This window comes from Dermacentor variabilis, chromosome 2 (assembly GCF_050947875.1).
Source record: "Dermacentor variabilis isolate Ectoservices chromosome 2, ASM5094787v1, whole genome shotgun sequence".
Lineage (NCBI taxonomy): Eukaryota > Metazoa > Arthropoda > Arachnida > Ixodida > Ixodidae > Dermacentor > Dermacentor variabilis.
In genome coordinates this window covers 77,147,519-77,161,815 of record NC_134569.1, presented here as the reverse complement: position 1 = coordinate 77,161,815, position 14,297 = coordinate 77,147,519, and the positions used below count along the sequence as shown (strand labels likewise).

Below are 14,297 nucleotides of genomic sequence, written 5' to 3'. Positions count from 1 at the left end.
GTAACTTTATTGAAAGGGAACGAAAGTCGTGTTAATGCTGGCTCCAGTAACAGAGGAATCGCAACGAATCGTCATTGACGTCGTGTCATCGGCACGATGTATTTAGTAGAGTAGTTAACGACCGATTTTTCAGACGCCCGATTTTTCGGATATGCCCGATAATTCGCACGGCATTGCGGCACCACCACGTACCCCATATAGTCAATGTATATTGCCCTGACTGCAGGTGTGAAATGGCATTAATCAAAGCCGCCGCCACCGCCGCCATTTTGATTATCTCGACGCCTCGATCCGGCACTCTCACACGCATATCCGCTGGCAGCCGTAGCCACCACTGCGGCAACGTTAGGCCTAGCTGCTTCTACGTTCGCTATTAAGCTTCTTGCCGTGCGGTGCCATGTTTTTCATTGAAAGAATTCGCCGCTGCCAGCAATGGCACCGACTCCGCCTTTGTAATCCTCGCGATTGGCTTCGAAGCTCGCAGAGCACAGCGCGTTGCGTAATGCCAGTCTCCGAAAGTTAGCTTCGCCTCAGTAAAGAAGTGCTAGGCGGTGAAGCATAACAAGCGTGAAAAGGGGCAATTGTGACGGGACACTGTGTGTATTCTGTAATTATACACGCGTGCACCCCCGTCTCCTGTCACAGTACGAGCACCGATATGCCTAATAAGTGTACTGGCAGACCTTCAGAGCTTTTTCGGACGTGCCTGTGGCAATTTTAGCCCTAAAGGGCAGTTAAGTTAAAGACATTCATTTTTTTTTTCGGACTGCCTGATTTTTCGGATGTTTTTGCGGCCCCTAGGGAGTTTGAAAAATCTGACGTTGACTGTATAACAGACCAAGAGGATGCTTCAAATCATTCATGGAGTGAAAGCGTGGCAGAAGAAGGATGAAAACAGAAAGAGCCGACGCATTGAGGAATTAACGGGAAAGAAAGCGTTCCGCGCCTCCTTGAAGGAACTTGAGCTCAAAAAACAAAGTGTTGGCTGTCGCCGAGATGCAGGTGTCCCTCATCTAAACCAAAGTAAACTCTTTAAAGCAGTGAAACCCAACACTGAGATGTTGTGTACGGCCTGAGAGTATGTCAGGTCAGTTGAGGTTGACTTCCCAGCTGCTGAGAGAGAATCTTAGTTGTGACAAAGTTCAGGCCTCATACCGATGAGCTTGCTATCAGTTGATAGAAATAGCTCTTATTCAGAAATATTTACTTATGTATGCATCTCCTTTTCATTGGTATTTGAAAATGTTTGACTCAATTTGGAATGGGTTTTACCATTTTTAGCTGTGCATTTTACTAATACCTTTCTTCTGTTTTCTTTTCAAATAAAATAGATATTACTCCTTACTATTCAAACTGGATTGTTTCAACATGCTTACTAGAAAGTGACAGCATCGGGCAACATGGTCTTCACATAAAACAAAGTTCAGGCTCATTCAGGGAACTTAGCAAAGGTGCTCAGCGAAAACCTGGAAAACTCGGGGCATTTGGAAATGTAAACTTGGTAGACACCCTGGTTTCGTCCGAAAAGCAGAGCATCGATTGCAATAGCAAATTCTTGCACATCCGTACGAAGTAAGATAATAGTTTTATCGACCGTATAAACTTGTAAACATTCGTTCACAAATTAAATTAACAAGAATGATGCCACGCGCGCACAGGCAGACAAGAACACATCTCATTCGATGACCGCAGACACTCGCTGTCAAAACGCCAGCGTGAGGAAGAGCTGAAGCAGCAGCGAGAGAATGGGCCATCGTGCTGCCTCTCTTCAACGCGAACTAAGCGGTGAGAACACTGCGCATACGAAGCTATCAGCCCTCGGTGCGCCTAGACTTTGTACCTACACCGCAGATCGCTTTCAAGATGGGGCCCGCGCGGCCGCGCTCAGCAGCGCCGTATACGCAGACGCCGCAGTTATGGCTCGGCTCCCAACAGTTGCAGGAGAATGCAACAAATCTGTGCATTGCGGCGCATAACGCCCTGCTTCTCGAATTCCTTCGCCATTAAAACAAGGATTGAAGTACGACAGGGTGTGCGCTCACCTCTTGAGCAGCTCGGTGAACGAGTACCGGTGCGAGAAACCCTGCTGGCGGATGTAGATGGTCTCGAGGACGCCCGTGTAACGCAGCTGGCAGAGCACCTTGTCGCGCGAGAAGCCGCCGGCGAGCCGGTAGTCGTTGGGCTTCAGGCAGCGCACGAAGTGTGGCAGCCCAGCGCTCATCTTCTGCAGCAGGTCCATGAGCGAGAAGCGGAACGAGGTGCTCGTCGTCTGCAGCGCCTTCGCCTGGCTCACCAGGCTCTGGGTCGACAGCTGCGCAGGCGGGGAGTACTGCATTAGCGCAGTTAGGACTTTTTCTTTTTAAGCATAAAATGGCTTCTAGCTCCCGTTGTTGGCGACCTTCGAGGGACCTTGAGCCAAAAGCCAGAGCTGTTATCCGGGCAAGTTGCGAGAACAAAGCGAGATCACTCGGGCAACCAGTCAAAACGTAACAAAATGCGGTCTCTTTCGCCCAACCCTTTGTACAGGACCGCATTACATACGCTAGTTACTACCCAAACAAGTTACAAAAAATATTCCTTCCGAGTTCTTCCTGTTTGTTCACAATATCACTCAAGCTGGAACTTCTACCACGCTGATGTTTTATTTGTCATTTCCCATAGGGCGACGTTCAAATGGCACACACTTCATTGACATCTTTTGGCGCTGAGACAGGGTCGCCTGCGCTGTTTTGAACACCAGCGGTCCGTGAGTTCGGCGGCGCGGGTTTCGCGTCGCCTCGAGAGATGGCGCCATGCGGCTTCAGTTGCCTCTAGCTGGGCAGTGCGCTCTGTCTCCCTGGCATCTTTCGCTGCCTGTCGTGACGCCTTCAGCCGGTTTCCTCCTTCTAGCTGGGCAGCGCCCATATGAACCAGTGCACAGTATGGCGTGGTGCAGTGTGCTGTGCCGTTGCGAACATGCAAGACACCCATTTTACGATTGTGGCTAGTATAATCTCCAATCAATCTGCGTTGCCTTTTGTCATTTCATGCTTACATCTACTCTCGATTACGCGAGAGCCAGCACTTTTTTTTTCGGGGAGTGCTTTCCGCCTGCTCATATATATATATATATATATATATATATATATATATATATATATATATATATATATATTGCTACGGCACAGTATTTGCGATCACGAAGAGGCGAGCAGTGTGAAGACGACGACGACGATTAGAGGCTAGGGCGGACTGTTGCCTCTTGGCAAAGTGCGGCGTATTTCCCTGTAAACGTAACAATATATATATATATATATATATATATGCTTGCAACTTGAGCTTTCTACTTTTTATGAAGAAATTCGTGTGCATAACGTTTTGCTGGGTGATCTGGCAATGAGAAAAAACCGGGAAGGCGTGGAACCAGGGGCTCCATAAGTGTATTTTGAATGGGGGAGCAGGACCTGGGGGCTCACTTCGCCTGCACAATCTTATTTTTGGTGTTGTGAAACCGAGGCTTAATTTGCTATATTAGAGGGGGAGGGGTGCTGGCCCACACGGCTGGAGGGGCACTGCTCGCCAGCTGCCGATAGAACCTCTACGGCTGCTGTCTCCTAATGCTACCAGTTTCCGGAGGCCCTGCGCGGTACACTGAAGTTCCTGCGTCTCTCTCTCTCTCTCTCTCTCCTAGTTGACCAGAACCGTGTAAAGAACATGCTCAGCTTCAGACTGTTACTTGCTATTCTTTGTGTATTTAACAGTTGTATACTACTGTAGGAACTAGGCGGGACATTAAAATGCATCAGAAACCACATGCAGACCACAGGCCGCGTGTTTCAGACACCTGGCATGCAGCAACTCTTCCGTAAAAGATTACGCCGTAATAGCGCCTTACATTTTGGCAGGCGTACTGAGACGGCGTGTACAGCTGACCCGTCTTGGTGAGGGGCGACTGAAAGAGGGTCTGCACAACGGGCAGCTTGGACTGCCGCAGAAGCTGCACGATCTCCGTGGGGAGGAAGTTGCGGTTCTTCTCCACGAAGCAGCGGGCGTCGTACAATACCTGCAATCGTGGAAACGGCCCTACTTAGCACTCTACACTGTGCTTATGGAATCATCAAAATGTGGCCGTGCGGCCAGAAAAATTTCTTTGGTTGGTGACCGTAATCGAAAGCCATACGATACGCCATACGATATACTTACGATATTGACATAACGACACGTAGGGCTGATCCCCGATTGCTAACACTGCTAGCCGTGACGTGGTGCAAGGTAAAGTTATCAAATTTCCACGCATATTGAATTGCCTGCAGGTGGACTAATGTGGCATTATGCACCATCGTGTGCGAGGTTCTCCCGTGCCTCTCTCATTGCGCCAACATCGTCAAAAAACACACGCTCAGTACGTAGCGTATACCAGTGAGGTATCACATATGCCGGAGCGGAGACAAAGTATCGTTTTATAAGTTTACTACTGGGTGTAACCGAAGCGACAAAAAAGTCCTGCAGAAACTAGCAATCGCTATATATTAACTTCTTGCAAGAAACTATGCTTCCATGTTACAAGTTCCCCGTAACTTATAGCACGATACTGCGCAAGTTTATTGTATTTTCCCCCCACTATTGATGATGACGAGTAAATGGTCGTCGTGAAAGGCTGGTCATTGTCAATTTAGGCAGTGTACCGCTGAAGATATGAGTGCGAAGTTAATATATATATATATATATATATATATATATATATATATATATATATATATATATATATATATATATATATATATATATATATATATATATATATATATATATAGGCCGTATGAAAAAGCAAAAGAAAAAGTAAATTGGGTGACCATAGATCGCGAAGTGCTCACCTTGCCAGCATGATGCCTGATGGTAAATTGTAGCGCATTGGACTTCGGTCGAATGTAATACTTGGACTTGATGTTGTTGTGGAACTTGTCTGTACATGTAAAACAAATAAATGCCCATATTCAGAGCTAGTAAACTTGAAGCGCAAGGGAAAAAAAACAGGTACAACAGTACAGACACGCACAAGCGCTAAACTCCAGTTTAATCTTTGTTTCGAAACGACACTATTGTATACACAGTGAAAGGAAAAATGATATATTAAAGTATATGGTGGAAGGGGGGACCAGAAGAGCCTGCCCGCCACCGCACTACGGCAAGCCTCGTGCAGCTTTAACATTCAGGAAGGCTAGGTATTTTCTAAGAAGGTGAATGGGCGAGATCCTCAGACCCTGTACATGCCTAGGCACTGCACGAACCCTTGCAACCCCGAGACCCAGCACGTGCCGTGCCGTAGTATATATATATATATATATATATATATATATATATATATATATATATATATATATATATATATATATATATGAATTTTTGGGTGTGTGTATGTGCGTGCGCGCGCGCCCTCTGCGTAGCTGTGGCGAATTATAAAATTTTTCTTTTTTAATTTTCGTCGCAAGGCGAATCCGTATAGTGAATCCACATTCCCTAACCTTACTTAAATATATTGTCACGTTCCGCCAAATTTCTTGCTGTGTTTATTTGTGCATAATGCTTCCATAGTAGTCGTCGCTGGCTACGTCGACTGAAAATCAATAGAAGAGACGCACAGTGGTTGAAAACCTGATCAAATTGATATCGGTATCGATGGTCATAAGTGAAGCCGTCTCTGTTCGACGTTTGGAGAATAGGAAACGCATATTGCAGAATACGAAACGTAGACAGGAAAGGTGACTAAAGTCGAGAAACACGGAATTCGGAGTTCCAAGTGTCGCGCAGCTAACTAGGGAGTGTCCCACGGCTAAATAGGAAGACAAGTAGGGCGCAGTAGACAGTGCATTGTTTTCTGCGCACGGATAATCAGCGCTACGTTCAAGACTTCCTGTTTTCACAGACGAAGGTATCATCTGCAGTAGGGAGCATCGAACTTACACTCCAGAAGACTCCTTTCCTAACTCAACACTATAAAACATGCAAAGAATTAATTATGTGTCACTGGCGTACAAACATGTGAATGCGTTTTAGCAACCTGTACGTACGGCCACGTACTTGAGTCTAGTTTCAGTATGCAGCTGCTGAGCACGTAAAAGTACCTAGCTATTTCTTCATTCAGGACAATACGTACCAGACGTATAATCACCAGGTCACCTGTCGTGTGTCGGTGTCCATTTTAATACCGACATTTTGTATTTTGTTTGAAAGATTGTGTAAAAGATTCTCTTGTTACTGCCTTAAGGGCACGTGTAACCTATGCCACTCATAAAGCTATAATCGTGCCTGGGATCGCAGCCTCACGGGCGGGTTATTTACGCAGGTTCTTTCAGAGTATGGTGCATTTTACATGACGCGCAGGCCACTATATACGCGGAACGTAACCTTGAAGTACCTCGACTAGGTCAGAATATGTTGCACCATTTGGCTATCATTCCTGTCCTGGACATACTTATCGCGTTCTGGATTATCTCGGGCTCAAACCTAGTTTCTGTGTTTGGCTAACCCCATTGGAATCGGTGCCCTTTACTTGTTTGAAAGTGGATGTTACGTGGAAGAAGCACGGTTCTTGACTCGGTGGCCGTAGGCTTCACAGCACGTCTAGTTGCTACGCAACGGTGCAGATGCACCATGCATGGTGCCTTTGCACCGAATTTTTGCTGTTCTTGGCATGACAGGAACATCAGAAATTACGTTATTCACTTCAGGGACTGAACAGGCACGTGACAGTATTTGAAAGTAACGGTGACAAATCTGGGCATACAGCTATGAGCATGTCGGATATATATCTGGGCATGCGCGTTTAAATGACCGAGTTCGTAGCTCCTGACAGCGGAGGTTGCACCACCGGCGTGGGCGTTGGCTTAGCCGCCGTGTTTCGCACTCACCGATGAGCGACTGGTCCGTTGCGCTGGGGAAGTGGCTCTCCTCGTCGAGCAACGCCAGCAGTCCCAGCGGTCGGCCCAGGAACATGTCTAGCACGGGTCGGTTGTCGCCGAACGATACCGGCTGGACACTGAGGCCCTCGTTCAGGTACTCTTGCTGCACGCGAAGCGGAGCGCGTGAAAAGGGCGTCATACATAGCTGTCACCGGTGCCATGTGGCTATTCGGAAGGCTAGTTTATTTAACTCCAGACATGCGAGCATCTCACACAAGCCTACGACGTGAGCAGCTGGCCTCACCTGTTCCCACGCGAACACGTGCTGGTTGAAGAAGAACTGAATCTGCTCGTTGGCGATGTTGATGCATAGCTGCTCCAACGAGTTCTTCTGCAGGTCCTCAAAGCCGAAGATGTCGAGCAGGGCAACGGATAGCGGAAGGCCGCTGAAAGGAGAGAGAAAATGCTTGAATGCGTGATGTTTCGCGCGCATCGGGCATATAACAAGTCGGTAAGGACCTCCCTGTTGCATCCGAATAAAGCTAAGCGTTCAGCACTGCTTTCGAATCATGTCACACTAACGTTTAACGAATATGTATTTAGACATTGATTGTTCTCAAATCTCACTGCGTGCATCAGCTATGGTGTCGTAGCTGTCACGCACTTCGAAAAATTCTGCTTTATTACGTTTTAGGTTAGGTTAGGTAAACGAAGTGGACGTGTCACGATAGTGTGGCCAGTGGTAATTGCCTTCAATCTTTTTTTGTGCATTCCTTAAATCTCGTTCAAGGCAGGAAGAAGGAGATGCAGGCGAATGGCATACCTCCAACAAGTGCTGCTCATATTATTGAGTGCTGCTAGCAGCCATCGCTATACGATTTGCTGAAACCTAAAGGGTAATGCCCGTAAATTATTTCCTTATTCAAGTTGAGTGCGCAGGCTTCCGTTCCTCCTCTTGCGAGAGGTCACAACATTGCGCCTCCTAATGGCTTCAGCGTCGACTCACTGCACCACAATGCCAAATTAAAGAAGAAGCACGGCGAGGGAGAAGGAAACAAGTGGAATGCGCAGCATTTGGGAAATGATTGTAATACTGACATGGCGATGCGTCCCAGCGCTAGATGTCGATTGATCTGGTTGACGATCCAGTCGAAGAGCCGCGCGTACAGGGCCTTGGCCATGGCGTCCCGCGCGCACTCGGCCTCCTGTGCCGAGTTGCAGCGCGTGATCACCTCGCCACGCATCACCATGCTGCTCGAGGTGAGCGCGTCCCGCAGAGCGTTTCCCTGCAGACCCAGCAGCTGCGCAACTGTCGTCAAGGGAGAACGGGCGGGTAGGTGACAAACGAGAAGCCACATAGACCTCAGGTCACGTCGGCTGGAATGAAGCCACATAGCCTCTGAGGTGAAGCGCATTGCGCACACTCTATCCCAGGGACTGTATTTTTGGGTCGATCACTTTTGGGGATGTCACTTTCGTTGCACATTTCATCGCATAAGCGGATATGACAACCACTGGTCTGATGAGACGCCGCGCGCTGGTCGTTAACGTCACGAAAATCAGAAAGTGTCCCTTAAAGTGATCGACCGAGAATACGGCGCCGGTGCTTTACGTAAAGTCGCTGTGCAATCAGTGCCACCACTTTTAAATGAGTGGGCTGCTAACAGACAAGTCGAAGGAAGCTTCAGTTTTTACTTTCCCTAGTTATATACGTGGGATACCCGGAAATTGTAGGTCATCGCTGAACCAGTCTTTAATGTAATTTCATTTTTTTTTCTCACAAAAAAATAGTTTTATTAGCCAATTTCTTGGATTTATTCACTGCAGCTTTGGCCCAGGGGATAGGGCGTCTTGCTCGGCTGTGGTATACGTGCGTGTAGTTCACATCCTATCGCCTGACAAGCCGCAGGTTTATAAGACTGGTGCAAGAAGCCCCCCGACAAGCCCTCCGGCTTTTCAAGGGTGCGTTATTTCACAGCTATGTTTCGAACAAAACACGATGCTTGCTGCACAAGAACTAGAGTAAAATTAACGGCACAGCTGTCAAGAATTCAGTTCAACGAATCAATAAAGTTTGCTCAAATTAAAAGGTCAAATTCCGGTCACTTGTATGTAGAGAGAGTACAAGCTTTATTCTGGGGGACCCTAAAATATTTTTCGAAAATGACGAAATTCAGTAGGTTCTAAACAGACGGAATTAAATTTAACCACGATGTCTTCGAGGCTAACTCGCACAATAGCACGGATGTATCAGTGTATTTTTCCACGCAATAGCGTATCCGGAGAGCGCATAGGAAACGTGGTATCCGTGCGCTTATCAATATAGAAGAGTGGCGCGCGTCACTCTCACGTGATACGGTAGCGCTCTCAGCGCGACCTGTAACGACAGCGGCGACGATAACGCATTCCGGAGTTCGTAACAAAGCGTGAATGCCACGGAAAGTCAGCGAAGCGAGAACACAAGAATAAAGCATTTGCATCAAACATTCCGAGACGCATGGGCCCAGCGAAAAGCGTGATGCGCCATGCTTCAGATCCAGCTCGTGCGTCCCGAGCGATAATTTGCGTCGCTTTACACATTTGCATTGGAACGCGCCTAAAGAAAATGCAAGGTCTATTATAAAACCCGTGCCAGGTGAAGGAATTGACAGATGTCACCCCTCCCCCCGCCCCGCCCCCTTCTCAAGAAAAAAAAAAAAGAAATAACCGACTATACGACATACATACTGGGGAATCCAGTCACAAAGTATATTTTTGCTTCTTTCTTTTCTTTTTGGCTACTTATACAAGTCAGAGGTAATAGCTTACTCACTGAAACATCTGTAGCACAAAATGTATACGAGGCTAGCCGGGCCCTTTCTCTTACACCATATGCGCATATAAGAAAAACGAATACTGTAGCCACGAAGCGCAGCTGGAGGTGCATGTGAAAGTGATCAATTTGAGTCACAGCTCTGCTAGTCTGACACGTTTTTCCTGCAGCTGCAACTATACCAGCTCCACCGTCAAAGCGACGGCGCAACCTAGAGCAGGAGTCGGCCAAACTCGCGCAACTTTTTATCCTCCACAGAAACTAAGGCCTCGCGTTGCAGTGTAGTTCGGGCTGTAGTTAACGATGATCAGTTTCAGATTGCTTCGATCTGTGCAAGATAGCACGGCCAGTGCACCGAAAAATTAGAAGCTTCGTACACAAGCGGAGTTACGCTTGCGTGTTTTATTCTCGCAGGGGTTGGGCTAGCTCGGAGGCGGCGGCGTAAAGGAGGATATTTTGCGCTGATGCTGCGCGGATTAGCCGCTACCCCGACTCGCTCGGCTGAGTACGGTAACGAGTTGCAGTGCGATGAAAATGTACAGGGCCGTCACCAAGGTGAATCCGTGGTGAGTGAAACGCGGGGCGAATCGCAAAGCACTTTTCGCAACAAAGCAACCAGTGCGATCTCCACGCACAGCGAGAGCGCCGTCAGACCCGGAAGCACGCGCGTTGTAGACGCGTGCGACGGCATGGGCCGGGATTCGCCATGCGTGTCCCTGGGCCGCTGACGGTGCTGGTCCGCGCAGCGCACGCTACAGACGAAGAAGAGAAGCGGCGCTCGCGTGCTTAAGCGTCGGGGGATTGGCAGCGACCTTTCTCTCTCACCGATGGGGATCTTCTCGGCGTTGACGATGATGCACGTGTCGTTCTGGAAGGTGGTCTCCGCCTTGCGCACTTCCACGTCTCCCAGATGCACGATGGCCGCCAGGATGCGGTAGATGGTGTCCGTCTCCTGAGCCACCCAGGTTAAAGGGAAAAAAAAGCAAAATAAATTCGAACCACTACGCAGCGTGCGGTGTTGAACAAGAAGCGAAGGGGGTCTCTCCTGCAGTGTTTACTTTGGTATCCCTTCCTGTATACAGCAGTCTTTCTACTAATTTACTTATCAATAAAATTGAGTCGAATTAAACGTAAGTATTCTCACTTGGATGCCATTGACGCGCGATGTTGAGCTATTAATAAAAACGAATTGTGCATAAAACAACGCTTATTTTCTCTTCCCCCCTTTTTATCAGGAATTTTGCTCTCCGCGTGCGTGATGCTCACAAAAACGTGGGCCGATCCCGGAGACAGTGCAAAGAAGCAGGAAGCGCACAGTGTGCTGCTTCTCCAAGAGGCATCACATAAAGTCATCAGGTGACATCACTTGACGAAGACGTCATTGCGTGACGTCACGTTTAACGGAGACATTTTCAGATTACGTCATCAGGCGATATCGTCACGTGACGATGCCGTTGTATATTCGAATTACAATCCGAAGCTATCATGTTTGCAGCTTGTGTGTAAGTCGTACTTTACGAATTTTCTGACGCAATTTGATAAATTCGATTAGTTCAATAACGCACTTGCGCCTGGGGCAGGGCCAAAGAATGAGGACGTATCCTGCACTTCCGCGCATGCGCGTGCGCGCGTGACGTACGTGTGCACATAATGTATCCATCCTTTATGTCTGGGCGCTCTGCCCGTTGTGTCTGTCGCACATCGTGCGCTGCGACTGTGATCGACATTATTGCAAATACTGTCGAAAAACCGTACCTCCACCTAGCTGTCGCGGCCACTCAGCCAGACCTCAAACGGCAGCTGGAAAAGGGCTTTGACTGAGTTTGCGCGTAACCGAAATATGTTTTCTCGTATATTCTAATTACAGTCCAAAGCTATCATGTCTGCAGGTTGTGTGTAAGCCGTGCTTAATGAATTCTCTGACGCAATTTACTTCGAAAAATTTAATTAAGTCAATAAGGCACTTGCGCTTGGCGGAGGGTCTAGAGGAATCAGCATTTATGCTGCACTTCCGCACATGTGCGTGTGACTTACGTCGCTTGTGGTGGTAGTGCTTGTCTAATGTCGTCTAACGTCGGTTGTACTTGCCTAACGTTAGCAACAGCTTCGCTGTACATGCACTTTACAGGGTGGAATGATGGCGGATTTTTTATCCCTGTGCCTGCCATGACAAAAACGAGGAGGCGAGCAGTGGGGCGGAGAGTCTAAGGTGGCTATATATTACATTACAAAGTGCGCGCAAGAAATGACATTTTGTTCAGGAGAAACTAAAATTCACTAATTCAAGGTCACTTTGAATGTTATAAAGTTGTAAACATGGTGGCCTGTTGGAATAGTTATTATTGGCTATCGGCGCGTTCTTTTATCTTCACAGTGTCACTTGACATGTACGCCTCCTTGCATCTGCTGGAGCTGCCGATGCGTGACGCTACCTCGCGAAAATTTTTCCGTTTCATCGAGGCTGTTAGTGACGCCGTGCCACTTTTGAATACAACTGAGCCTAAACTTGCGTTCACGCATTTTTCTGGCTCCTTCATGCCAAAGGATGAGCATGGGGTTTTTCTTATATTCCGGAGGTTCTTAAGCTTGAGACATGTTATCTCATAATTGTTTAATTCAAATATATGAACTGTGTCTGTGTAACTTCAAGGCACCAAACTTCAACTCAAATTCGACACCCTATAACGTGAAAATATAGTTAGAATGACAAGCCAACTAGTTTTACGAATGAACCACATAATAGAAATACCGCCATAATGCGCTGTTGTTTTCGAAATACTTTTTTTTTTCTGTGAGTTAGATACCACCAATGCAGGGCATCGCACCAACTGCTTCCTTTCAAACTTGGGAGCAACATGTTGCCCATATAGGCGTGTTCGGCGATAGGCAGCTCGAATAATCGAGCCATGTCTACATGAGGTTGCTCTGTCTGAAATGTGACGCCAGTGTAACAAAGTGAGTGACACCGGAATCACATGTCACCGAAAGAGCGGATGTACTGAGCACACTTGCGTAGACTGCGTGACGACATGGCAGTATCCATCATGGCAAATATCGCCCACTTCTGCGTGAATAGCCTACATATAGTACATACGGCAAACTTGAGAGTTCTGGTTACAACTGTACTATTACTAAACCCCATTACTATAGTGTCGCGTCCGCTGTATGAAGATAAATGGTGAAAGCGTCATCCACCTAACCTTATTTCATTTCAATGGCAGGACATTACCGCCGATTCCTTGTTTTTAAGATTCATCGTATACCCCTGTTGCTTTAACATCGTATGCTCTAACGAAGGACGCTATAGTTCACGCAAGTGGCTTGGTTGATCTTTACTACATGGCACAGCAGGCTGCAGCTTAGGTTATGCGTAATATTCCGTGACCGTATGGAAGCGTCCTCAAAGCCTCTCTTTAGTAGATGTAGCTAATGGGATGCGGACAATGGGATGCGTCTACGCAGGCGCAATCATGTCTGCTGGAAGTCTGTTCGAGGAGATGCGATTAGCGGGCGAATTGCTATGTGCGTGCATTCCCGAAAGCTACGCCGGAGATAAATATTGGATTCGGAGTGCATATGCGTGCGCGGTACCTTACGAAGCACTCTGCGTTTCGCGCACGTGCGCGTGGCTTACGTAGATGTTATAGTTAACGACATGGCTAGGCCCGCTGTTAGAGCGAAATGCCACGGCAAGCACAGATGCGCGCCGAAGACGAAATTTACCGCTGCACTTTTAACACTGGCCGATCCGTGGGATGAGGCCCTGCACTCACTCCGCTTCCCCTCGAAACATGCCGGCACTACTTCAGAGCTGAAATTGAGCGTGCAGTGAGCAACAACGCAACCCGGCCCTCACCTTCCTTGATGCTGCCCTGAATCCGCCCCCGATGCTGTATACTATTTTTCACGTTTGTCCAATTTGTGTGACCCGCTATCGCCCAGCTTTAAGTTCACATCGACGACAGAGCACTGGTGATAATTTGTTTTTAAGATACGTTCTCCGCTTTAGTCATTTAGGCTTAAAATGCACTAACACTACAACGTTGACCGTATCGTCGTCAGGAAAGTTCTCCGAGTCTTCTTTGCCAGAGTGCCAGCGATACGCAAAGCGTCACTAATAGCCTCTCAGGGGAGACGTGGTTAGCGGTCCGTATATAGGCGCTATGCGTGCATCCACGGCAAGCGCCCCTCGCGGAACACTAAAGCTATCTAGAGGCACCACAGCGGATGCGCATGATAAGAAGCGATCTGTCATTGCCAGAGCAACCGCACGGGATGATGGAGTTCAGTTTTGTATACGTGCGGCCTGGTTATATCCTTCTCCGCACACTTTCCGCAATTTCGCGCGTGGCTGCACTTACGGCTGACCGAAACCCAAGCAGTTGGAAGCCTTGCTTGATGTTGTTCAGCCTGTCGACGTGAGTCGACGCGGTCTCCTTATCCGACGCCGCACCGTTGAGGTACCTGCGGAGAAAGCGCAATTTTCAGGTGGCTCGAGACCGAATCGTTGTTCGCTGCGCGTGGACGACGGGCTCGATGTTGTTGCAGACACTTTCGAAGAATCTCAATTACGTGCGCATTTCGTTCCTTCTCGGCTGCCAGCCCCC

The 14,297-nt window shown here is 47.9% G+C and overlaps 1 protein-coding gene across 3 annotated transcripts in view; it reads right to left on the bottom strand.

Annotated features, from left to right (window-relative positions):
* Positions 1–14,297, bottom strand: part of ninaC (STKc_myosinIII_N_like and MYSc_Myo21 domain-containing protein ninaC) — a 164,865-nt gene that overhangs the window by 13,829 nt on the left and 136,739 nt on the right. For all 3 annotated transcript variants that reach the window (XM_075681029.1, XM_075681028.1, XM_075681027.1), the window contains exons 19-26: positions 14,052–14,154; positions 10,516–10,642; positions 7,977–8,187; positions 7,183–7,324; positions 6,888–7,041; positions 4,854–4,942; positions 3,875–4,042; positions 2,043–2,311 (exon numbers count right to left, since the gene is read on the bottom strand). In XM_075681029.1, coding sequence (XP_075537144.1) covers positions 2,043–2,311; positions 3,875–4,042; positions 4,854–4,942; positions 6,888–7,041; positions 7,183–7,324; positions 7,977–8,187; positions 10,516–10,642; positions 14,052–14,154 — 1,263 coding nt within the window. The remainder of the gene's footprint in view (positions 1–2,042; positions 2,312–3,874; positions 4,043–4,853; positions 4,943–6,887; positions 7,042–7,182; positions 7,325–7,976; positions 8,188–10,515; positions 10,643–14,051; positions 14,155–14,297) is intronic.